This window comes from Periplaneta americana, chromosome 12 (assembly GCF_040183065.1).
Source record: "Periplaneta americana isolate PAMFEO1 chromosome 12, P.americana_PAMFEO1_priV1, whole genome shotgun sequence".
NCBI classification, from domain to species: domain Eukaryota; kingdom Metazoa; phylum Arthropoda; class Insecta; order Blattodea; family Blattidae; genus Periplaneta; species Periplaneta americana.
The window spans coordinates 59385657-59412654 of NC_091128.1; the positions used below are offsets into that span (position 1 = coordinate 59385657).

The 26998-nt window shown below is 36.6% G+C and overlaps 1 protein-coding gene across 2 annotated transcripts in view; it reads left to right on the forward strand.

The window, feature by feature from the left end:
* The window catches only part of LOC138710484 (serine/threonine-protein kinase dyf-5), a 75459-nt gene extending 49271 nt beyond the window's left edge, over positions 1–26188 (forward strand). For both annotated transcript variants that reach the window (XM_069841413.1, XM_069841414.1), the window contains exons 8-12: positions 3002–3442; positions 8545–8760; positions 14602–14840; positions 22367–22487; positions 25956–26188. In XM_069841413.1, coding sequence (XP_069697514.1) covers positions 3002–3442; positions 8545–8760; positions 14602–14840; positions 22367–22487; positions 25956–25968 — 1030 coding nt within the window. In that variant the 3' untranslated portion in view covers positions 25969–26188. The remainder of the gene's footprint in view (positions 1–3001; positions 3443–8544; positions 8761–14601; positions 14841–22366; positions 22488–25955) is intronic.
* Positions 26189–26998: the final 810 nt, after the last annotated feature.

Consider the following 26998-nt stretch of genomic DNA (forward strand, 5'->3'; position numbering starts at 1 on the left):
TTATGATGGAATTATTATTATCATGTCTTTGTAAAGTCAATGGGATTCTAATACTATTCGGATTTATAGTTGCTAAACCTCTCTTTCTATGCAGGATTTCGCCAGGCAGCTTACCCCTTCCTTTTATGAAATAAAAACATACATTTTTGCAGTACAAAAACCAGTTGAATATAAATAGGGCTGAGAAGAGTTAAAGCAGGCATGGACATACTTTTCAAAGAAACTGTATATTGTGATACATCAAAAGAAAGCCCCAAGTCTTGAAAAAAAAAAACACGTGTTGGTATTTCAGCTCGATATTTCATCCCTTTCAAAAGTTATATAAGGAAAAATCCAATGCTGTGCCTAGTTTCGGTGAAATGCTGGGTATGCAACCATCCAAGCTGTAATGCACTTAGCAACCACTTTCAGGTTAAGAAAGAACGAATTCATTTGTTTGTATAATATCTTCCAGTTTACCTGTCGCTTTTTGTTGGTTAACTTGAGAAGTTTAAGTGCATGAATGAGTATTCAATACTAGGTCTTTGCCTCCTGTTATTGACTAAATTATATTTGTGTATGTTCAAATATTTTATGAATCATGAATCATATTGATATACAGGGTGCTTCAAAGTATCTCTATTACACCTTTTCCACGAAAACTACATGACGTTGGGTGTTTGTGGAACAATTTTGTTCCCGAAACCTATATAAAGAATCTATTTGGCAGTACTTTAGGGTTCCCAGACATATTGAAAAGTAATACAGGACACCTATTAGTTAGCATTGAGTAAGTTTAATATGGACACTCATCAAATATGCCAGTGTTTCAAAGTGTGTGTGTAGTAAAGTTTACTACACAAACACTTTACTAACTAACTAAGGATAAGTAAACAAATAGTAAATAAAATTGTTAGGGAACATATTTGCATGAAGTTTAACTTTCTTTATGTAAATTGTCTTCAAATTGCTTTTACTAAGTTATTACAAAAATAGCTACAAAATACTATACTCACGTGACAATATTCTTATAAATCAATCCACCTTGCCTTGCAATATTTCTCTGAAGAATGAATTTCATTTAACAATGGTTTATTTTGAAGAATCATGTCATGAAAAGCAACACAATCCTCACTGAAGAATGATTTTACAACAAGCATTGATTTTACTGTTTTTACAGACAATTTATTTTTCTCATCAGTCCATAGAGCGTTCATGTAAGAAAATAATCTTTCGACACATTTGTTCCAGGGATACACATAATGAACTCTTCAAATTTGAGAGTTCTCCTTCAGTACTTTTAAAAAGATCCACCCAGACTTCATCTAAACATTTGATGTTGCCATCATTCGCCTTGAGAAATTAATAATAACTCACAATAATTGTTTCATAATAGTCCATCTACAGTCACCTGCAATGATGAAATGTGATGTTTGTAATTTGTAATATAGAATAGACATGATAACTTTTCCGTTTTTTCTCAGTTTAGAACTCTAAAATACGGGACGGAAAGTTGTCCCAAAGAATTTTCTTGGGACAACAGGACGCATTAGCGAAAAATGGGATGATCCCATGTTTTACAGGACGTGTGGGAACTCTACTATTCCATACTAGTCTTTGCCTCCAGTTATTGACTGAATCATATTTGTGTATGTCCAAATATTTTATGAATCATGAATCATATTGATATACAGGGTGCTTTTTTTTTAATGGGTTATTTTACGATGCTGTATCAACATCTAGGTTATTTAGTGTCTGAATGAAATTAAGGTGATAATGCCGGTGAAATGAGTCCGGGGTCCAGTACCGAAAGTTACCCAGCATTTGCTCGTATTGGGTTGAGGGAAAACCCCGGAAAAAACCTCAACCAGGTATTTGCCCCGACTGGGATTCGAACCCGGGCCACCTGGTTTCGCGGCTAGACGCGCTGACCGTTACTCCACAAGTGTGGACTTACAGGATGCTTCTTCAAAGTATCTCATTACCCCTTTTTCTTGAAAAGTACACGACATTGGGTGTTTGTAAAACAATTTTGTTCCCAAAACCTATATAAAGAATCTGTTGGCGTTACTTTCATTTTCCGGGACAAACTGAAAGTAGGGATAACTAGGGTCAACTTTGAATTTTCAGATGAGAAGTTTGGTCGTGTGGAATTTCTTTGGGTAGAACTTTCAACTAAAACTTTTTTTTCTAACATTCATTCTTTATTTGCAGTTAAAGAAAACAGAAAAATAAATTGTAAATACCATACAAACTGTATTCAGAGTAACAAAGTTACAGTAGTGGATGGAATTCTTTGCAGTGCCAGATCATCTCTGCTTAAGACGTTCACTTCCACACTTTCATAGAATTAGCCTTATGTGGCCCAGCCATTTTCTTTTTCTAGTATAACTTATCTTTCAGTATAAAGCTAAATGACTGTGGTCATTTAGGATATGCAGTGGAAGTCATCTTTAATTGACTATAGTCGTTTCTGGTAGTGAATGTGTTAATAATACTTTACTTACTATGTTCTTCACTTCATTGGTCACATTGTATTTAGGAAGCAGGTAAAGAATATCGGAGCTTGCCAATTTTAGTTAGACATTTTTGAACTTCATCACACATCTTAAACCTGACCAGAACCATTTAACGCACTTTACCAGGATGAGGATTATTTTACAACTTAGCGTTATAAAATATTTTTGAATTGTGGAAAAAACAACACATTTCTGCAAACCACGAAACAGAGATGAATATACCACATGATCCCATAAACTCTGACACAGTGGAAGTTTAATCTGTTGCTGAAACAGAAAGTAACAAAAAAGAAAAGAGAGAACTCTCGTAAAATTAAAAAGTATCGTCCTTTTTTCAAAAGTATTGATCCCTATATAAACTCTGAAATGTCGAAGATATCAAAGACCCAACTATTATATATATATATACACATATAATACAATTTGAATGTGTAATTGGTGTATTAAATGCTGACTTCATAATTTATGTTATGATATACTGTAAGTGTGGAATGTATTTTCAGGTACCCATATTTTCAAGTGGGTCAGAAACTGGGAACAGTGGTTCAACAACAGGACACAGTAAGTCGAACCAAGAGCAATGCTACATTGTCTCAGAGCTTTGGACACCAGCCGTCTGCAGTTGTGTATACGTTTTCCCAACAAGACAGTACAGTGGGTAGGTCCAATAAAAGCAATACTACCTTATCTCAAAGTATTGGGCAGCATCAAAATTCCAACCTAATGTATAGTTTAAAGCAGACAGAGAATATTGCATCTGGACGGAACAAAGGAAATGGAAACATACCGCAGCCTCAAAGTATTTTTAGACAACAGCAGCAGCAGCAGCAGCAACAACAACAGCAGCAACAGCAGTCGATGCTTGGCTACAGTCAGCAGAAGGACATTCATTTAAACAACAATTGGGATGATATTGATGATGAAGATTTTGCAGAAATCCTTGGGTAAGTAAAATTGGTTACTACTGTCTAATAAATTATGGAGATGGATAATAATAACTCCTCTTTGTTAAATATAGTATCTAGAATTTCCACACGCATGATGGATCACAGAGAAATGACTTGTGTCTCATCCATTTCAACAGGGCTAGCGCATTGTAATTATTAATAACTGAAACCTATAATTCAACTTCCTTTTCTGATCAGAGTATGCCCTGTTGCAAATTCCTCCATTGGTATTATAATTAATGTGATATTAAATTTCGAAATTATGTGCTGCAAATCGTAAGCTTTACATTTTAGAGAAAAAATTAACAACATTTAATTTATTGGAATGAGGATATTCTACAAGATCATAGAAATTACTTTTAAAAGTAAGTAATTTCTTAGTATAACTATCAGACTTGGTTAAAAAGCATTTTTCTTTTGTTTCTAAAACTATAAACAGAGGCACAAACTGCCAAAGAATTGTTTTGTTTTGCTTTAATGATTCATCATGGTAAATAAATGCATAAGGTCATCTCTCTCTCTCTCTCTCTCTCATTCTCTCTATGTGCATATGTGTCATTGAAAAACTTGTTCGAGATTTCATACTCACGTAACTTGCAAAATATGTGACTTTTCTTTCAAAATGTTTACAGACTAAGTTTTGTTACCTCCTTAATAAGTCTTAGTGAATACTATTCACAGCTCTGCAGATATCCAAGTAAGTGTGTGTGTTTGTGTGATACATTCACACACAACACATACATACATACATGTTCTGCCCATGGGCAGGTCTATCACTGCAAACCCAGCTTTCTCCAATCTTTCCTATTTTCTGCCTTCCTATTAATCTCCGCATATGATCCACATAACTTAATGTCGTCTATCATCTGATACATTCTTCTGCCCTGAACTATTATCCCATTCACCATTTCTTCCAGTGCATCCTTCAGTAGGTATTTTCTTCTCAGCCAGTGACCCATCCAATTCCGTTTTCTCTTTCAGATCAGTTTCAGCATCATTCTTTCTTCACTCATTCTTTCCAACACAACTTCATTTCTTATTCTGTCTGTCCACTTCACACGCTCCATTCTTCTCCATATACACATTTCAAATGCTTCTATTCGTTTCACTTCATTTCGTCGTAATGTCAATGTTTCTGCTCCATACAATGCCACACTCCACATAAAGCACTCACTAGTCCCTTCCTTAGTTCTTTTTCCAGAGGTCCACGGAAGATGCTCCTTTTTCTATTAAAAGCTTCTTTGCCATTGCTATCCTCTTTTTGACTTCCTGGCTGCAGCTCATGTTACTGTATATTTATATATATTTATTGTCAAACACCTGGCATTAGAAAACAACATATATATATATATATATATATATATATACATACATACATACATACATACATACATACATACATACATACATACATATACAGCAGAAATAACTAAAATGCTCTCTCAATTAATATCACTCAATAAAAGAATTGTATTCCAATGGATACCATCCCATTGTGGAATCCTGGGAAACGAGAATGCTGATGCTTTAGCAAAGAAGGGCAGCACTGCTACTTACAGACCTGTTATTAAATCTACGTATTACTCTGTGAAAAGATTTATTAAATCTACATACTTAGACTTCAACAAACAAAATTTGTTAACACAATCCCAAGGGAAAAAAATGGAACTCTCTGCATCAAAGTCCACAGTTAATTCACGATTTACCAAGAAAATAGTCTGTAGCTGCATTTAGATTGGCAACAGGCCATGATTGTTTGGCCAAACACCTGCACAGAATTGGAATATATCAGTCCCGTAACTGCCCATTGTGCAACTCAAACCAAGAAATGGATTCGGAACACCTTAAAATCTGTGCTTCAGTGGCTGGTCATGGTAATATCTTTGAAAAATATTGGAGTGCAAGAGGTCAAATGACTTTATTGTCAAACGCCTGGCATTAGAAAACAACAACATATATATATATATAGTATATATATGTTGGAACGTTTTTCTGATTGTGGAAATTTGTTATGCCATCTCGTGTGAACTGTGCTTCATCTGTAAATAATACTAAGGCAGGAAAGTTCGGATTTACACCACACTGCTGCAAGAACCACTGACAGAACCTAACTCACGCAGGGTAATCTGCTGGTGACAGGGCCTGTACACGTTGCAAATGATAAGGATACAATTGATACTCTTTCAACAGTCTCCAGACAGTCGTATGAGGAACATTGACTTGCAACGCTACCCTTCGTGTGCTGATAGAAGGAGTTATGTTCACAGCCTCCAGAATCTCCTCCTGTACTTCTGGAGTTGTAGATCTTGGTCGTCCCCTTCCCAAACCAGGAGAGTTAAATTTTCCATACTCGCACAGACGGTAGACTAATGGAGATGTACAAATATCTTCCTATCTGGACATTGTCGCTGTGGGTACCTCTCCTGGTACAAACGACGAGCCAGCGCAGCATTGCCATCCGCCTTACCGTACATGAAGTGTATCTCTGCCAGCTCTTGATTTGAATACATATCACACAGTCTAACGCCTACACAACACTGAATGTAACCTTCACCTCGGAATGAACTGTCAGAGTGCCCTCTTAATGTCTCCTTTGACGGCAACGACCTGCGGAAAGAAAAACGTTCCGGTGAATTCCAATGTTATGAAGGCCATAACTCGGAAATAAAGCATTTCCGGACACATGTTGTAATGAACTATTTTGATTGTCTACATGTGGGAAATACATACCTGAAATTATGCCCCGTAGTTTTGAAACATCCTGTATATATATATGTGTGTGTGTGTGTGTGTGTGTGCGTGCGTGCGTTTTTTTTTTTTTTTCTTTTTTTGCTCAAAAAAATTAGTGGATTAATTTTGTATTGAACAATGGAAATGTAGAATGTTGTCCTTAGTACAGTATGAACTTCAGACACTGTATTTTATAACAAACTACGTACTTTCCATGGCCATTTACAACCAAGTTGTGGTCAATAATGGTCATCTTACTCGATACTGCACAAAACAAAGTGAAAAATCTGTTTCTTTATTCTAACAATCATGAGTCCTCACAATCTCTAGATGGATTTAGTATCTCGTGTGGCCTCCATGAGCATGAATTACTGCTTGGCATCTACGAGACATGTTTCTCACAAATCACAGAATGTTGGCTTGGGGTATATTCATTCACTCTTCATTAAGTGCCATTGCAAGCTCTTTGAGGTTCTGCGGGCTTTGATGGCACTTATGGATGTGTCTTTCAAGTTTATCCCCGTATGTGTTCAGTAGGATTTAATTCTGGACTAATCGTTGGCCAATCCATTACAGGAATTTCATGCTTGTTCAGAAAGTTCATGGAGATGGTGGGAACGTGGGCTCTCGCGTTGACATGCATCAACACAAATCCAGCACCATTACGTACAGAACATGTCGCAGCATATGTATTCTCAACGTAATCGATTGCATTTAGCTGGCCAGGAACGACGGTCAGATCAGTTTTCGTTTCTAAGCTGAAGTTGGCCCAGACCTTAATTGAGTCCCACCAAACCTATCAATTTCAAGAAAGTTAGGTTCATCGAGACGCTCTCCACAACCTCACCAGACACATAATCGTCCATCACAAGAAGTCAGGGAGAACCTTGATTCTTCTGTGAACAGTACTTCCCTCCAATGTCGAAGTTGCCAATTTACATGTTCTAGAGCAAATCTTAACCTTATTCACTTGTGATGAACCTCCAAACGAGGGGCACCTAGTGGTTTCAGAGCTCTCAAATTAACTTCCTACAATCTATCACTTACTGCTATTCCATCCATACACTATCATCAATTCACAGCAGTTCAGTCAGCTACCTACAGTACAGTAGTTATACAGGTACAGTTATCGGAAGTGTTGTGTTTTTCAAGTTGCCTTATAAATTTTCGACTACAGAATACTCCGATATTGTGTATGTTTATAGTTTGTGCGATGGAAGTTCCTTGCGTGTCGTCACTGAATATGAACGATGCTTTCCGAACAGAAGGGTACCATATCGAAGAGTAGGACCTACTTACTGTCTATGGGGTTGGATGAAAGACTTGGTATAACAAAGGAAGGGAGAAATGAGAGAGGTGCTAATCGACCGTATTTTGGATAGGGCATAAGGAATAGCTATGAGCGACTCTCCCAAGCGATGAGCGCGATTCACGCCCGAGTGCAACAGTGCATTGAAGCAGAAGGAGGTACCTTTGAAAATGTGCAAAAACATCGACCCCGACATCTAGAATATTAGGTATGTATGCATACGTGAATATAAACTTTAAATTTGTCCGTTATCTGTCTCTAAATGCGAGTTAGTACAATGGAATCTCAGAAGTTTTTGTGAAATCAAAGAGCCATATCTCCGTAACCTTTCGAAAACGGACCTATATTCATATGAACTTTTTGACTCAGAATCACTTCAGAATTCACTCCTAAATTTTTTACCTTTCCTCGTGAATCACCCTGGTTGGGTCACTGGCTGAGAAGAAACTGCCTACTGAAGGATGCACTGGAAGGAATGGTGAATGGGGGAATAGGGCAGAAGAAGGTATCAGATGACAGACGACATTAAGATATGTGGATCATATGTGGAGACTAAGAGGAAGGCAGAAAATAGGAAAGATTGTAGAATACTGGGTTTGCAGTGAAAGACCTGCCCACGGGCAGAACACTTATGTATTTATGTATGTATGTATGTATGTATTTACTGTATATGCATGCACACAGTCATATTTGAACTCATTTTTGTGAATGTTATGTGAAATATGTTTTTACTCACTATCTATATAAATAGTAAGATGAGAAATGTACGACAATTTGATGCTGAAATACGATAGTTTTTATTATTTGGTGCGATTGTTGCGTTTCTTTCGCCTTGCAACTGTGATCCTGATATCAGTCTCAGTGTGAGATACGGTAACATTGTAAAGCTATGTAACTGAAATTTTTAGCTTATTAAATTATCCTTCGTGAAGTTGTGCTTACTGGATTCATCTGAAAACAGTCTCTGCAAGTTATTGAAAAATACAAACTGAGTTTAAATAACCTGTATCATATTTTGAATTTAAAATACTGTTATAGTTGTCTAAATTGTTTCTTATAGAGGAAAAGTACTTCCCCCCGATCCAGTGTTAAAAGGTTTGAAGGAGCATACATATAAGGAGAATCGTCCAGCATGGAATCCCTCACTTCAAAATGAAACATCAGCCCAAACAATTACATCCCAACATCAGCAACCAAGAAGAAAACTGAGTGCCAAGCAACATTACCTCACTGTGGCCCGATATGTGGCCGGTCAAAGTACAAATATTAATGCCAGGTACAGTATTAACATTATTTTGTAAGTGGTCAAACATAAAATTTAGTTTTTATAACTTGCTTAACAGCATGGTCAAGACTCAGGGAGGGTGCCACAACTACTGCTCAGTCCATAATGCAATATCTTGTCTGTGTACATGACGTCACTATGACAGCAATCTTGGCTAACGAGAAAGACAGGCTATGGCATGATGTCACATTCTTAGTCATAACATGGCCAACATTGAACAAGTTTATATATAAATAAATGCACGTTTAACATGAGTTTAATATAGCAATTCCTTTGTTTTTTAGAACTTTGAACATGTATTTATATTAGGCGATTGTCAAGATGGCCATGACTAGACCATGTTAACCATGTGACTCTGAATCATGCCGCAGCCTGTCTTTCTCGTTAGCCACGGACAGCAATGGAATTATTGCTCTTGTTGAGTTTACTATTCAGTGCATGTTAGTTCTCGAATGAAATTGTTTTCAGCAAAGTGCTTAAAATAAATTAGGATTGAAATGAAACAGAATAATAGTAGTAACATTTATTGTATGTCACATCGGATTTTACAGTTACAAACTGCAAAACTTACAATAAGTAAATATTCTGGTGTTATATGTATATCATACATTTCCACATGATTTTGTTTTGAGAAAAGCATGGGTAGCAAAGTGCAAAGTAGAGATGCTTCCATCTGGGAAATTGTGAAGTTTATTCCTAGCATTTCACTTGAAGTTTATCAGCGTGATTTGCAGGCAGAATTGCTCGGTCTCCAGCCTGAAATATTTCTTAAGACGGATTTTGTACTCTCAGTAAAATGTCAGAGTAATAGCAGAAATGAGGATGTTATAGTGAACACACCTAATTATATTAAAGGCTCAAAGATAAACTGCTTGTGCAATTAAAAAAAAAAAAAAGCTGTTGAAAGAATAAAAAATTGTCTCCTGAAAGGTTGAAAATTGACAAAAGCACTGGTAAATACTGAAATTGCAATGAATGAGAGTACTGGGAAAAAATTAAGTTTTAATAAATTATATGGGCAAAGCATTTTCATGCACATATGTGTACGAAGAACTTTTAAATATTGTAACTTTTATTCAACAATGATGTGACTTATTTTAACTACAACCAGACACTCCACACCTGTGGAGTAACAGCGCGTCTGGCCGTGAAACCAGGTGGCCCGGGTTCGATTCCCAGTCGGGGCAAGTTACCTGGTTGAGGTTTTTTCCGGTGTTTTCCCTCAACCCAATTTGAGAAAATGCTGGGTAACTTTCGGTGTTGGACCCCGGACTCATTTCACCGGCATTATCACCTTCACCTCATTCAGATGCTAAATAACCTTAGATGTTGATAAAGCGTCGTAAAATAACCTACTAAAATAAAATAAACTTTCAGATACAGTTCACTTCACTTCGAACCCAAGACTTCCGGATACGCCACACTCGCATGGATGTTGCCACAGTTGCGGCCCTACTCAGGTTCACTTTGCTTGAAAACTAGCTAGCTCTCTCACAGCTGACAAACTAAACTTTTTGCGGCTCACTTGCCCCTTTTCATTTATTAAATCACACGTTCTCGAATGTACTGCATCGTGTAGCTTCTGTGAAAAATCGAGAGGATTGCGTTTCTAGAGACTTCTCCTGTTTTCTCTGCTCAGTTGCAGTCGTTTTTCTTCCCCTCTCACTTCGCACCACGGCTAGTATTATTCCTAGTAGTATTCCTTCTCCTTGCCTCGAACTGTGCCCCAGTGCCAACCAAAACTCGAGCCTCGCCTTCCTGCGCCCTCCCTTCTGCCGGACGCGCGCGACTCCCGAGGCAACCAGACATTAGCAGAACGTTCCAGATGAGTGCCACAATATAATTAAAGAAAGATTGACTCAAGTGGCAAATAAAGTTTCGGAAGTGTTGGAGAAAATATTCACTTAAAACCAAATACATTTTTAATTTCTGGCACAAAGGCAATGAAATGGAAGAGAAGAGGCGTTTCAAAACAGTAATTTTTCGAGTTGTTTCCAAGAAGTGTTATATTTGTTTAGGACAGAAAATGGGATTTCCATTAGTCCACTACCAAGAATAAAACTCTCTGAAAGTGGATAAGTCACTAGTTTCAGTGTCATCCTGGAATTTTAAGCATCATGTTGACACTGATACAGAATTTTTCATATAAAGAGTGAATATGCAATAGTATGAGCATAGGGGAAATGGGGTATAAAAGTTTTGTTTTGAATAGAGACACCAGACTATTTTATTCCAATATGAAAAAAAAAAAATAATATTTCCAAAACTTGAAATAATTGAAAATAGTACATTGCTGTAGAGCAGCGATGGGGAAAAGGGGTGGAATGAACGTCATCAGCAACTTACTCCACATCTAGAACAGCAAGGTCAGGTGTATTTCATCATTTCTGAGTTTGATTGTTTACAAGGTGAGTCCAAAGCTTTGCAGTGGTGTAACCCAGTAGAAACGCGATGTAATAGTTGTGTTGTTATAATCCTGGCCTAAACTAATAGGGTGCTGATAAATGTTAATAGAATGAAGAAGCGTTTACATTTTAGTAATTAAAATGTATTTACATAAATAGAACGAAAATAATAATTGTGTTACTTCATTCAGTAAACAGATCGAATGAGTAATGAACAAAGTAAATAGACTGCAAATACTTTTCTTGCAACAGATGAACTGATAGCACGAATAATTAACAAATATATAAATAATGTTACAAAAGAAACAACAATATAATAATAATAATAATAATAATAATAATAATATTATTAATAATAATACTTTATTGCCAGAACAAAGATACATATTGATTTTTATATAAAAACACTTTAGCACCCCCTGAAAGAATAAGTTACATACTCGTGCTCAGGGAGCATTCCACATAATGTTAAGACATTTTATTAAATAACAGAGTAAAAAGTAAAAAAGAAGGAGGAGGAGGAGGAGGAATAAAGATGAAGAACCCATCTTCTTTATTCCGTTTGGTTTAGTGGCAACATACTGCTAATGACTTTGGGTCTTCCTTAATTATAATCTCCACTGAAGCCAGGAATCAACGATCAGTCATACAGAATAGCTGTACATAATGATCCCAACAGTAGTAGATTTTTTCTCTTCTCTCCTTCCTTCCACCTGAAGACGAAGGGAGAACCACCCTTCGAAACGTTGTGTCTTAATTTTTGATTGTGACAACCAGCAATGGGAAAAGTCCAAACCCCTCACCTAAACATTAACGATCCACCATTGCTTTCCAACCCCTCATTTAGATCAACATTATCTTTCATGTTTAATTGTAAACATGGAAAAATAAAACATGAGAAGATTGAATGCTGGAGATTGGAATTATCATGTTACAAATTTGATATTGTCTATCGTTCTGGATAGCCGATATATTGTCAGAGTCTGTTTATCCTCATCTGCTAGAATTCCTATTCTTTATCACCTTCTTCAGTCTCTCTGCCATTCTTGTGTAGTGCAAAAAGCACACTTAATTCGTTGTGATTTCTCATATTCCTTAAAAGCTGACAAGATGACTGCATCATGTCTAATGTGTGCTGAAATTAAACCTCATTGCTATGGCCAATACCTTAAAATACTAGCAATGTATACTTACTCACTATTGTCGACGAGTATTCTAGATTCCCACTTGATTTCTCTTACAGTGATGTTTCATTTTCGATGTTCATAAGCAGATTATCAACTTTATTCTCAGTTTTTGGAACTCCATTCTTTATCTATTCTGATTGAGGCTCTGCTTTATGTTGCAGCAACTTAAACGATATCTTTGTTTACAGTCCACACCTGTGGAGTAACGGTCAGCGCGTCTGGCCGCAAAACCAGGTGGCCCGGGTTCGAATCACCTGTCGGGGCAAGTTATCTGGTTGAGGTTTTTTCCGGGGTTTTCCCTCAACCCAATACGAGCAAATGCTGGGTAACTTTCGGTGTTGGATCCCAGACTCATTTCACCGGCATTATCACCTTCATATCATTCAGACGCTAAATAACCTAGATGTTGATACGGCATCGTAAAATAATCCAATAAAATAAAATAAAATAAAAATCTTTGTTTACAAGAAATAGCAGTTAGCCATACTACAGCATATAATCCCCAAGTAAATGGACAAATTGAGAGGTATAACAGAACTGACCTTAAAATCTCGATGTCTTCCAATTACACAATGGGAGACTGTTCTTCAAGAATATTTGAACACTCTACAATCTCTATTATGTACGACGACTAACACAACACCACATGAATGATTGTTTACACACTCTAGATGCTCTGCAAATGGATCAATGTTACCGACATGGTTGATAACACCAGGCACCTTATTCATGAGAAGAAATGCTTGTGCAAGCAAGTTCAATCCATTAGTTGAAGTTCAATTGATAGTGGCAAGCCCTACTTATTCTTATGTCTGAACATCTGATGGAAGAGAGATGACTTGCTCCGAAGGAACAGGTGCCTACTTTTGATGAAATTCAAATGGAAGACTACGAAAATGGTGACAACCAGAATATCACCATTTCTAAACCATCACAAAGCCCGAGAACGATAGAAAGAGATGATTCCAATCTGAATAGGGCTTATGGAAGAAGTGAGACTAAGTGAAACAAAAACCATGTACCTCACCGTTCTGGCAGAGTAGTGAAACCCCCCACTCCCGTGTTACTTACAGGACTATATACAGTAAAATCCCTCGTAACTGCCACCCAAATAACTAGCAATACCAAAACAACGGCACTTTTGGCTGGGCAAAAAAAAGAAAGTTTAAATCTGCCACATTGCCACAGTCTGGGCCGTCAGGTTTGCCACATTAGGAACATTGCACGAACTTTCATTTTCAGTGAATATTCGAACCTAAAATTAGTATATTATTTGTGTTGTGTGATGCGTTTTAATAAAGAAAAATCCACACAGCTTTTATGTTTATTTAATAGTTTTGTTCGGCCCGTCAGTGTTGCCACTTTAGGAAGTTCACATGAACTTTCATTTTCAATGAATATTCGAACCTGAAATTAGTAATTGATTAACTAGCGGACTTACTCGTGTTAATTATGTAAGTTTGTGCGGCTTACAGCTGTTTCGGTGCTTAACACACCATCCTCAGGCTCTGAGAACTAGTATTCAGAACTAGTCTGGTCACTTTGGTGCAGGATAAGATGGGTTCTACTGTATTATATTGACTTGGGGGAGAATGAGTTTTGTAGTTAAATCAACCAATTCACATAATGATCAAACTTCTATTTTGTTTTGTTTATGTATCCAAGGTAGCTACATAGATTAATTAATATGTTGAATAATGCCAACTTTCGGTTCTGTTAATTACAACTTCATTACACTGAGTGATTTTAAAATGTTTATATTTGAGGATCAATTTATTAGCCACATATAATGAAAAATCTTAAATTTTATCAAATTCTTTAGCAGAATTTCAGTGTAATTGATCATGAAATAACTAAGAAAACTGACATGAACACTTCAATTTTAATTAATGATATTTTTTCTGTGATGAGTATAATCTCAGTAAAATGTAGTGCTTAAGTTATTTTCAAAACATAACTTCTGTGAACATAGCAATGTATTATTTTAAATTCATACTGGAAAATGACAGTCATATCTTCATTATTCCTTCCCCAGCTTAAAAAAACAGACGAATTCTGATTTGATGTGAAAGTTCTTCTAATGCAGAAGTTGAAGACATAACTTGATAGTTAATATTTAAAATACACCTTCACTCTCTTAGATTTTGTATGTAGGTTAAAAGTTTCTCTGCTCTCCTTTCAAAGAATCTTTCGTATTGTAATTTTTCTAGCAATGATTTATTTTCTTTTTAAATTTTCAGAAACAAGGATGATGGGAATGTACATTCTCCTGCCAATGAACATATTCTTTCAACGAGAGATTACTCACCTTCCTTGTGGAGCCAGCAAGGAAATTATGGTGGTGGTCTGAATACTGGGGGTTCCATGACAGCGAAACAACATTACCTTACTCGTTCACGGTATATAGCAGGACAGAGTACCAAGTTACCACTGCGCAATTCAAATGCAAATAGCATGTCATATGGAACTATGAATGTAGGTAGGTATCTGTACTTATAGTCCATTGACATGATTTTATAGCATATGGTTGTTACAATATATTATACTTATGGCTTTTAAGGAACTTGGAGATTCATTGCCGTCTTCACATAAGCCCGCCATCGGTCCCTATCCTGAGCAAGATTAATTCAGTCTCTACAATCATGTCCTATCTCCCTCAAATCCATTTTAATATTATCCTCCCGTCTACGTCTTGGCCTCACCAAAGGTCTTTTTTCCTCTGGCTTCCCAACTAACACACTATATGCATTTCTGGATTCGCCCATACGTGCTGCATGCCCTGCTCATCTCAAATGTCTGGATTTAATGTTCCTAATTATGTCAGGTGAAGAATACAGTGCGTGCAGTTCTGCATTGTGTAACTTTCTCCATTCTCCTGTAACTTCATCTCTCTTAGCCCCAAATATTTTCCTAAGCACCTTATTCTCAAACACCTTTAATCTCTGTTCCTCTCTCAAAGTGAGAGTCCAAGTTTCACAACCATATAGAACAACTGGTAATATAACTGTTTTATAAATTCTAACTTTCAGCTTTCTTGAGAGCAGACTAGATGACAAAAGCTTCTCAACCAAATAATAACAGGCATTTCTCATATTTATTCTGTGTTTAATTTCCTCCCGAGTATCATTTATATTTGTTACTATTGCTCCAAGATATTTGCATTTTTCCACCTCTTCAAAGGATAAATTTCCAATTTTTATATTTCTATTTCGTACAAAATTCTGGTCACAAGACATAATCGTATACTTTGTCTTTTCGGGATTTACTTCCAATCCTATCTCTTCACTTGCTTCAAGTAAAATTCCAATGTTTTCCCTAATAGTTTGTGGATTTTCTTCTAACATATTCACGTCATCTGCATAGACAAGCAGCTGATGTAACCCATTCAATTCCATATCCTCTCTGTTATACTGGACTTTCCTAATAGCATATTCTAGAGCAGCAGTCATCAGAACAGTGCACTCTCAGGCTAGCATCTCTTACCCGCGGATAAAGACATTGCACTGGCGTGCATTCGTGGCTGCTGGCGAGTATGCTTTCTATCTCTCCCTGCTGCACGACAGAGCATATTACTTGGCACTCGATACCCTTTACCCTTTTCAGTGAGTGCTGACGACCACTGCTTTAGAGCAAAATTAAAAAGTAAAGGTAATAGTGCATTCAATATATTATAATATTTGAGGTAGGAAAACAAAAAACAAAAACATCACTGTGTTGGACAAATAATGGGGTTTGGTTTTTACAAAACATTGGGAATATATCTGCCATTCTCTTGTTCAACAAACACCATTCTCTCTGCTACACCATGCACTGCATTTTGCAGACATTGTCTTGAAATATCCTCAATTTCATGCGAGATAACATCTTTCAGTTGCTTAGGGTTGTTGGGTGTGCTACAACAAAAGTCGACTGGATTGAGATCTGGAGATCGTGGACACCATGTTGTTGAAAAATGCCCAATGTTGACACAATCGCCAAAAATCCGTGTAGTTAATTGTTTTGCAGGAGTGTACATGTGGGGCTATGAGCATCTGGCATGAAAATGATGTTTTTAAGGTTGTGATTTCTTAGTCTATGGTTGAAGAAGTTCCGTAGCACACTTTACTGTGAAAGTCTGTTATTCCAGTATTATCTTCGAAGAAATTTGAACCACTGATGAATTTCGAAGTGAAGCAACGCCGTACAGGGACTTTCAAATCATGAAGACATTGTTGAATTAATACACGACAAATTTCTGCAATTACATGTGTGAACTCCACCATTAAGAAAGAAGTGTTTCATCCATCCAGAACACCTTCAGTGATTATGAAGTTGAATCTTAGGTAGCGCATATAGGCCAAAAGTAAAATCATTTCTTGTCTGCTTTTTACTTTCATTGAGTGCGAACACTGGTTTTAGTTTTTATGGGTATAGATTTGGATGTTTTCTTAGAATTTTCCAGACTGTGCTCTAACTCATTAGAAGATGCCTGGAAACCTGACTAACACTACTAATTCCGTAATAATTATTTCTACTTACGGTATATCATAAATGTGGTGAGTTATCTCTGTGGTAGGCTGCTGCCTCCAGACTAGTTGGCCTGGGTTCGATTCCCAGTGGAGTCAGAGATTTTTGTGTAAATTTTTTACCTCAGGACTAGGAGAGGTGGCGGTGCACAACTACTCTAATCACTAGATTGTGCACCAATATGTCTGGGTTAAATCCCAAATCTCTCCGCAGTGCATATGAAGAGAAGGTATATGTCACTGTTGATAGTGATTCGACCATCAGATGGGGATGTTAAGCCTGGTGGCCTCCTTGGTGCTATGTAACAGGAATAGGCTATGTGATGGCACCAGGTTTTCCTTCTCCCTTTCTCATCTTCATTATCATCATCTTCATCCATTCCCTACATTGTGCTTACACGAACACTTAGGTACACATACACTCACCCTAGTACCCAACATAACTCTCTACAGGTACATATCATGCACAGTGTGGCCTGCCAAAGTGGTATGCAGCTTGAAAATAGTCATAGTTCTGCCATCTATCTGCAGTATGCGGAACTTGAATCATGTAAGTGAAGTGGATAGTCTTTGGATACATACGTATTTCATAACTTGTCTGAAGCACCTTAGCAGCAGTGACATCATAGGTTACCTTTGATCTCACAGATTTCTTTCTGTCAACAACAGAACCAGTTTCTTCCTGATTAAGTCTCCCTAATTACGAATAGAATGTGTATATCTTCTTTTAAATTGTTAAGTGTTGTAAATGTATATTTTTTACACATTATCAGTACTATCTTCATAGAAATAGGCCTGTGACACATTAGTTTGTGTTAAACATTATGATAATTTCCGCATGGTAGGCCTTCCATTCATGATTTTCAGTAAGCTGTTATATTATGGATTTATTAATTTGTCCTACAGAATAATATCTGTAATATTGACAATTAATATTTGAGGAGAAAAATTCGCTCCGGCACCGGGGATCGAACCCGGGTCCATGGTTCTACATACCAAGCGCTCTGACCACTGAGCTACGCCAAATTCAATTCACAGCACCGGATCGAATTCTCCTCCTTCAATGTTTCCCTTTGTGACCAGACTCCATGTTAGGCATATATGTTGACGTTTATGTCCAATCTATACTAATAATAAATCTGTAGCCGAAATTTTTCTGGTAATTTTCGATTTTCCAAAAATAATTGGTCCTAACATATATAATTAACCGCCCTGAAACCGAAAACCGCTTTTTTGAAATTTTTGTTTGTATGTCTGTCTGTCTGGATGTTTGTTACCTTTTCACGCGATATTGACTGAACCGATTTATATGAAAATTGGAATAAAATTAAGTTCGTTGTAACTTAGAATTTAGGCTATATGGCATTCAAAATATTTTGTTTAAAAGGGGGGTTATAAGGGGGCTTGAATTAAATAAATCGAAATATCTCCCTTATTATTAATTTTCATGAAAAATATTACATAATAAAAGTTTCTTTAAAAATAGTTTCTGATAAGTTTTATTCTATGCAAAATTTTGATAGGACTGATATTTAATGAGATAAAAGATTTTCAAAATTACAATAACAACGCCATCTAAGGCGGTGTAATGAAATAAGAAACAAATGACTTCGTCTATAAGGGGCCTTGGACAACAACAATCGAAAGCTATGAAACATAGCCTACAGAGAATGTTTCTGTGTTTGTATGAAGTAATATCGGAAGCTAAATTAAGCGATTTGTATAATTAATTATTAATTCACCATTGGAAAGTGTAGTTTCTCTAGATGGACATAATGCTATAATGTTATTACAGTAACTTCTGAGTGAATCGAGGACGGGTAAGATTAAAATAGCTTCTTATGCACAGAAAACTTGATAGGCTATTTTGTACATTCGTTTCCTGTATTTCCTAAAATAATTTTTATGACCAAATGAGTGGTCTCTGGATCAAAATGATCGCATTTTAATTTTTTAAATACATTTAAATTAAGTAACATAATAAAACGATTTATCCTTCTATCAAACATGAATGTTCCCTGGATCAAATGTCCTATTTTAATTATGCAATTACTTCGTATTTATTTCAAACGGGTGCAGTGGAGCGCACAGGTACGGCTAGTGTCAACATATATGCCTAACTTGGAGTAAGGCCACAAAGGGAAACATTGAAGGAGGAGAATTCGATACGGTGCTGTGAATTGAATTCGGCGTAACTCAGTGGTCAGAGTGCTTGGTACGTAGAACCAAAGACCTGGGTTCGATCCCCAGCGCTGGAGCAAATTTTTCTCCTCAAATATTAATAAGCTGTTATATATTATTTTATGAAAGTAACTAAAAATAAGTACACACGTGTCTTCTTTTATTGCAACAATATTAATATTTAAAATTGTTTATCATACCGGTAGTTTTTAATATATAGGCCTAGATCACACTGTTTCCACTTCAGGATGGGAAAAGTTTTCATTCATATTTAATACTTTAAATTTACTTAAGCATTTAAGCTATTATTACTGATATTCATAAGTCAAGAAAAGTGACAGATTTTAAGAAGAGGATTTATATTGATTTGCTGGTATGTTACTTTCTGCATTTAAAAAAATCATGATTCGAAAAATATTGTGTTCATGCTATAAATCACATACCACATCTCTGCAATCACTTCTGCCACTAACCCAACAGCTACCATGCATCTGCGACCGCACGCACGCACGCACGCACACACACACACACACACACACACACACACACACTCACACATATTCACACTCACTTTCTCTCTCTCACTCCCTTTGCTCTCTCTTCCTGTGCCTCCTCTCCCCCTTCTCCCTTCTCTCTTCCCCTCTCCCTCTCTCTGACCATAAAGCCCTTGAAGAGACTTATTAAAGCAGAAATTGTACCTAGAAAAATTATTATTATTATTTTTTTTTGTAGTTTCATAACAAAAATTGAATATTTTGATCGATATTAAAAGATTAAATAAAAATATATCGATTATTTGCTTTAAGCTGTAAAAATTTTGTAATGGAATCTTTAAAAATAAGTTACTGTAGTTATAAATTAAGACAACTCACTACATAAAAGGAGACATGGTCTATGCTGCCATCATTACTCATGTCACTGCTGGAAATGTCTCTGTGTTGACATTTGGTGCACGTCATATGTCTCATTTCAACTTGTTTCGGTACCTCAAGGGAACTAGAATAAGTTTTTATTGTTAATTTTCCATGAACAGGTAGATCATGATGTTTCTCTGGCAACAAAAGAATTGTTTTCCTAAAATTTAATTCTTTGTTACTAAAAGATGCTGCTGACATATGTTGATCAAAATCTACAATATCCGTAAGGGATATTGCAAAAGAACGAGATGTACCCAGAAGTTGAGGACATCGAATTTTTTGACAGCATAAATGCATCCATTCAAGTTGAATTTAGTACAAGGTCTTAGAGATGCAGGTTATGAGAGACGTTTGAATTTGGCTTTTGAAGTAATGTTTGACATAGATGATGATTCCAGTTTCCTATCGAAAGTTTTATGGATAGATAGAACAATAGTTCATAACATTGGAGTAGTGAATGCCATAATCCACACTACTGAGCTGCAGAAACCAATCATCAACAAGTGTGGGATACTGATGTATGGTGTGCAGTTTTAGGTGGATGCTCGTTAGGTTCATTTTACCAAGGACCTTTAACGGCTGCCATATGTTTACACTTTCTTCAGAATTCTTCAGTTGACTTCTTGTCAGAACTACCTCTTCAATACAAACTTCAAATGTTGTGCCAACACATACAAATATAGAAGCAATGGGCCAATAAGATGGCTAGGATGCTCTCCAGATATAACATTAATAGATTTCTTTTCATACTTACTGGCTTTTAAGGAACCCAGGGGTTCATTGCCGCCCTCACGTAAGTCCCTATCCTGAGCAAGATTAATCCAGTCTCTACCATCATATCCCACCTCCCTCAAATCCATTTTAATATCTTCCCATCTACGTCTCGGCCTCCCCAAGGGTCTTTTTCCCTCCGGCCTCCCAACTAACACTCTATATGCATTTCTGGATTCACCCATATGTGCTACATGCCCTGCCCATCTCAAACGTCTGGATTTAATGTTCCTAATTATGTCAGATGAAGAATATAATGCGTGCAGCTCTGCGTTGTGTAACTTTCTCCATTCTCCTGTAACTTCATCCCTCTTAGCCCCAAATATTTTCCTAAGAACCTTTCTCAAACACCCTTAATCTCTGTTCCTCTCTCAAAGTGAGAGTCCAAGTTTCACAGCCATACAGAACAGCCGGTAATATAACTGTTTCATAAATTCTAACTTTCAGATTTTTTGACAGCAGACTAGATGACAAAAGCTTCTCAACCGAATAATAACAGGCATTTCCCATATTTATTCTGCGTTTAATTTTCTCCCGAGTGTCATTTATATTTGTTACTGTTGCTCCAAGATATTTGAATTTTTTCTCTTTGAAGGATAAATCTCCAATTTTTACAGTTCCATTTCGTACAATATTCTGGACATGAGACATAATCATATACTTAGTCTTTTCGGGATTTACTTCCAACCCTATCACTTTACTTGCTTCAAGTAGAATTTCCGCGTTTTCCCTAATCGTTTGTGAATTTTCTCCTAAGATATTCACGTCATCTGCACAGACAAGAAGCTGATGTAACCCGTTCAATTCCAAACCCTCTGTGTTATCCTGAACTTTCCTAATGCCATATTCTAGAGTGAAGTTAAAAAGTAGAGGTGACAATGCATCTCCCTGCTTTAGCCCGCAGTGAATTGGAAAAGCATCAGATAGAAACTGGCCTATACGGACTCTGCTGTAAGTTTCTCTAAGACACATTTTAATTAATCGAACTAGTTTCTTTTCATAGTAGTAATAATAGTAGTTTTATTTTGCCTGGTAGAGTTAAAGCTATAGGGCCTTCTCTTCCATTCAACCTCTCTTCCACTCACTTAACACTTAAAGTTAGAGGGCTGTGATAGCCAGAAATGTAGACAATCTGCAAAACATGATTTTGGAGTCATGCAGACATATTCCTTCCCTAGTACTTAGTAATGGCACAGGTGTGCACAAAAAAAGAATTTTGTAAGTTGTATTGCAGAAGGGGAGACGCATTTTCAATATTTGTATTGAAATTTACCTTTTCATAGCTAAACATGTACACCTTTCCTTTAAGTTATTTTTAATTTGTTAATAATCTGAATACAAGCTATGGTACTTCCTGCTTATATCATTTGAATCAGGATGAAGAGTACCGGGTATAACAAATGTGTGGAATGAAATATAGAGTGTCCGATTTAAAAAATCTTAACTTTGTGTTACTACGAATTTCTGTAACATTCTGTATAATTTCCAACTACTCCAAATGGTAGGCCTTAGTCAACCCTACAATGTAAAAAAAACTGTTATTAGATACACTAAAATACACTAGTTATGTGAGTCACTCTTTACATACAGTATGTTCATTTTTTTTTTAAAGAATTTTCTGTCTTTTTCAGGTTCAGAAGTGAAAAGCCCTCATGTATCTGTATCTCTTCAGCCAAACAAATTATTTGGAGGATCAGGTGTTGGGCCAAAGCATAGTGGCGGTGTACATGGACGAACTGACTGGGCAGCTAAGTAAGTGACAGTAGAATTGTCAATATTGGTTGCTCTGTCTGTAAGTAACAAAGGAACAGATGTAATAATAGCGATACATAAAACAAACATTTGATTTTGAGATTCAGCATCAGCACGTAGAGCTGAAAACCCGAGTTCAAATCCTGGTGCCGGAGAGAATTTTTCTCCGTTCCATTACTCTTTCATCGTATGATGACGCAGAATATCTGCATGGAAATATCATATGTACTTCTGTACATTAAAATAATATATATGATATGCGTAAATCACTTCGTGATTTAAGATGGCGCTTATTCCATTGGATCCCAGCCAACTAGTCACTCATAACAAGTGCACCTCAGCACATGTGTGGACATGTCCTACGTTCATAGACATCTATGACGTAGTGCAGAGGGCGACCACTAGAGGGAACCTAAGAGTTGGAACTTACTCTGAGACGATTCTGTCCGACACCAGGGTGGGTATCCGGTGTGGCTTAGTGGATAAAGCATCAGCACGTAGAGCTGAAAACCTGGGTTCAAATCCCAGCGCCGGAGAGAATTTCTCCGTTCCATTACTCTTTCATCATATGATGACACAGAATATCTGCATGGAAATATCATATGTACTTCGGTACATTAAAATAATATATAGCCAGGGATGGTTAGAAAGATGGAAAGCTGAAAGCTCGTCATGGCATACGCCAGTTAATAATGATTGATAAAAGCCTATCAGGGGATAAAGTGGCTGCTGAACACTTCATGAATGTTTTCGAAAAAATGATTTCCTTCGAAAACCGGAAACCAGATCAAGTATATAACGCTGATGGAACTGGACTTTTTTTATCAGGTGCTATCCAGTAAGACACTAGCATGGATGCATATAATAGGATGCTAAAAGTTATTGACTTCCCCATTTCAAACACTACAGGTGCTAATGTAGAAACTCATCTTGCTGCCACCTGTTTTTGCCCTGGATATCTAATTACTCCATGCTTATAGCAACAGCAAGTGCTGTAAGGAATGACTAATTACTTTACGCTTCTAGCAGCGCATCAAGTGGAGGAAAGTATAATTACGTGCATGAAACATTCTTCCCATTCTGAAACCACCAAATTTAAAATAAAGCTTTTTAAGTTTTTATTTCTTCCATCTTCCACTGAAAATTCATATTGGAGCCAACAGCAAGATGAGGCACTATTTTACACTACCTTCTAATAGAACTTATTAAAATACAACCAAAAAGGGACAGAAAAGGAAACGAAAGGTTAGATAATTGAAATAATTTTCAATCCATGTTGTGTTCTTTGGGTATTTAGTGTACAGTGCATTGGAGAAGTCTGCAAAAACTAATTAGGTAATTGAAAATTATTATATTACTATCTACTATTTTAAAATACATTCAACAACGCTATTTCAACAAGGTCTGTAAAAATCACTGTTTAACATACACTACATGTACATACAAGTACCACTTACATCCAAGTGCAGAACATTTTTTGGAAGTTTCTGACTTCCATCTGTCTAGCTCTAATGGAGCTGGAGGATTACTCATCACGTAGTTCTAAAGTTCACCACCTATGACCCTGGGTGCTGGTTTTGTTACTTTGGTCGGGCGAAGGTAGATGGTGTTGACCGCAGTTTTGCAGTCTGTTATATTCATCCATGATGCTAACTTCAAAATTAGACGGCTCAGCAAAAGGCTATAAAAAGAGTAAGGACTGAGTAACAACGATGGCTTGCAGTAATTCATCTGGGAGACATAAATCGCCTCTTTTCTTAATAGAAAATCTAAGAATCCCCGCACTTTAAAATATGTAAATCAGTCTTTGTTGCCAGTTGCATATGAATCACAAAAAAGTGTTTGGATCAATCAATCAATTAATGTATCCATCTGTTTGCTGACAGCATAAAGTCCACTATAGTCTTTTCAGTTCTTGTTTTTCATGAGAAATGAGGGGTATTTTGATCGGTGTTCATTATAGATGCCTGTTGCTGGTAGCCAGAGTTGGGGTGTAGTCAATATACACTGCAGAGATGTGTCTTCTGCAACTGGTACTGATGATTTTAATTTACTTCTTTTGTGGTTTATGGATGGACAGTGTAGAAGAATGTGTTCCAAGTGTAAAATTCTCCGGAGGTAAAAAGGTCCCTCAATCGGATCTCCAGGTAGGGACTGCACTGAGAGATGCCAAGAATCGTACTAAAGTTCTTATTTGGAACACCAAAAGTCACACCGTCCAGTCAGTCAGAGCCAAAGTGTCTGGATGAACAGTGTAATTTTCAAAAACTGGTTCTATAAAGATTTTGTGCCAAGTGTAACAAATTTTTTAACAAATAAAGGCTTACCTTTGAAAGCCATATTGTTAATTGATAATGCCCTGACTTATCCTGGTGTAGAAGAACTGATCAGTGGCAACATTAAATTTAAATTTTTACTGCCTAATGTTATGGCATTGTTGCAGCCAATGGATCAAGGTGTGTTGGAGAACATCAAGTGTATGTAAAAGAGACAGCTACTGAGCAAGCTGATTGAAGGAGAGGAGGGAAAATGGTGTGATTTCGCATTTCAAATCAGTGGATGTGAAAGATGTTATTTACATGGTTGCATCTTCTGGGATCATGTTGCTGCATTGACAATAAGAAGTCTTGAAAAAAGATATAGCCGGCTATTTGCAATTCTACAGATGAGATTTGTGCTTCAAATGAAGAAGTTTGCAATGATATTGACGCTTCAGAGTTTATTCAAACATTTGCGAACATTCCTGGTTGTTCAGATGTAGATCTTACTGACATAAATGTCTGATTAGAAACAGACATTGGTGGCTGCAGCACAGTTACTGATGACGAAATGATCACTGATTGTTTCTCTGCAGATATAGATGACGACAGTGATGATCGGTCCGAAAATGAGATTGATGTACAGCTGGAAGAACTGAGGCAACAACTCAGCTGGACAAAGTTTCGCCTTATTTGTAATGTCAGACTGAAACAATATCAATCAAACTCCTGATTGTGAAACGCCTGCGCAATCATGCTGCACGTAACTGTCATTTGAAATTGACTGAAAAGAAACTTTTAGTTATTTTAATAAAGCTAACAGCGTTTAAGTGTATACAGTGTTTTATAATTTGGAAATAAATGTAAGTAGGGACATATAGTACAGTATATAATGCGTATTCGATTTTTTCTCCTTTATTTCCAGATTATCCGGATGACTTCCAGTCCCAGTTAGTCCAGATAAACGAGGTTTCACTGTAAAAATAAAGCCTCCTGTATGCAATCTCAGCAGTTTTTTTATATGATATTTATTCCACCAGTTTTCATCGGTCGTGATGGCCCTTCACACAATCTTAGCAGTTTGCAAAAGCCCAGCTTTACATTACAGTGTTATAAGGAATATTTTATTTCTTGTCAATCCACTTTCTAGTTTTAATTTCTTTTGTCAATTTTTTTATGTAGTAGCATTAATTGTACCTTTTCTTTTCAGGTATTTAAAGTGACTGAATGCTGTGGGCTGAGATAGAAATCCCAGACTAAAACTGTGATATAATGAATCTTAAACATATCTTTTGTTGGAAGATACATTTGTATGAGGAAGATCATACAGGTTTCAATGTGCATAGATTCGTACTGTAACACTTGTTGTGTAAATGTATAGTAAAACCTTTGTTGTAGATTTAGTATAGATGTAATTTTAATAATAAAAACATGAATCATGTATTATTTTATTTTATTCTTATTGAAGCAAAATTTAGATTAGTAGAAAACGAGATGAAAATAGACTAATCTAAGGAAATATGAAGATCTTCTAAAAAAACACCATGTTACTCCTTGATAAGGATCAAAGGAATGATAAATTCTTGCAGAGAAAGATTGATAAATATGAGAGAATTCATAGATCAAAGTCCCATCTTCAAGACAAAAGCCAGTGTCAATAAACCAGTTTCTCATTAATTTAATTAAATGAGGAGCATCGGCGAAAAAGTATATGTGTTCTTTTGAAATCAGATGTAATAAATAACTATTGTCGGTGGTGATATTAAGCTCCTTCCACAGTCCCATATTTCCTCCCCCGCAGTCCGACGCACAAGCTACTATATCGTACTGCATGTCATGCAGCGCAATAATAAAGTCATCAAGTGTTGGTCTAGTTAATTTTTCATCAAATCCAACATACACCGGCTGCTTCCAGTTGCCTGAAAGCCCTCTCGCCATTACTACTTGCATATACTTGAGCGGACCTAATATTTCGTTCTCTTTAGAGTCGTATTCATACATAGTCGAAACTTTAATTTCGTCGAAAGAGAGGACGATGGCTCTTTTCTGTTGTTCTTATTACATCCAGTAACGCCCATGAAATAGATTGCATTCTTGAATAATCCATTTCTTAGATTGATATTAGTTGCCTATCGCTTAAGACTCTAATATATTAGCTTAGGTGACAATGATGTAGTTGCCTAGACACATATTGTGAGATTAAAAATTGGTATTGGTGTAATATGTTAGTGTTGGTGACAATAGTGCAGTTGC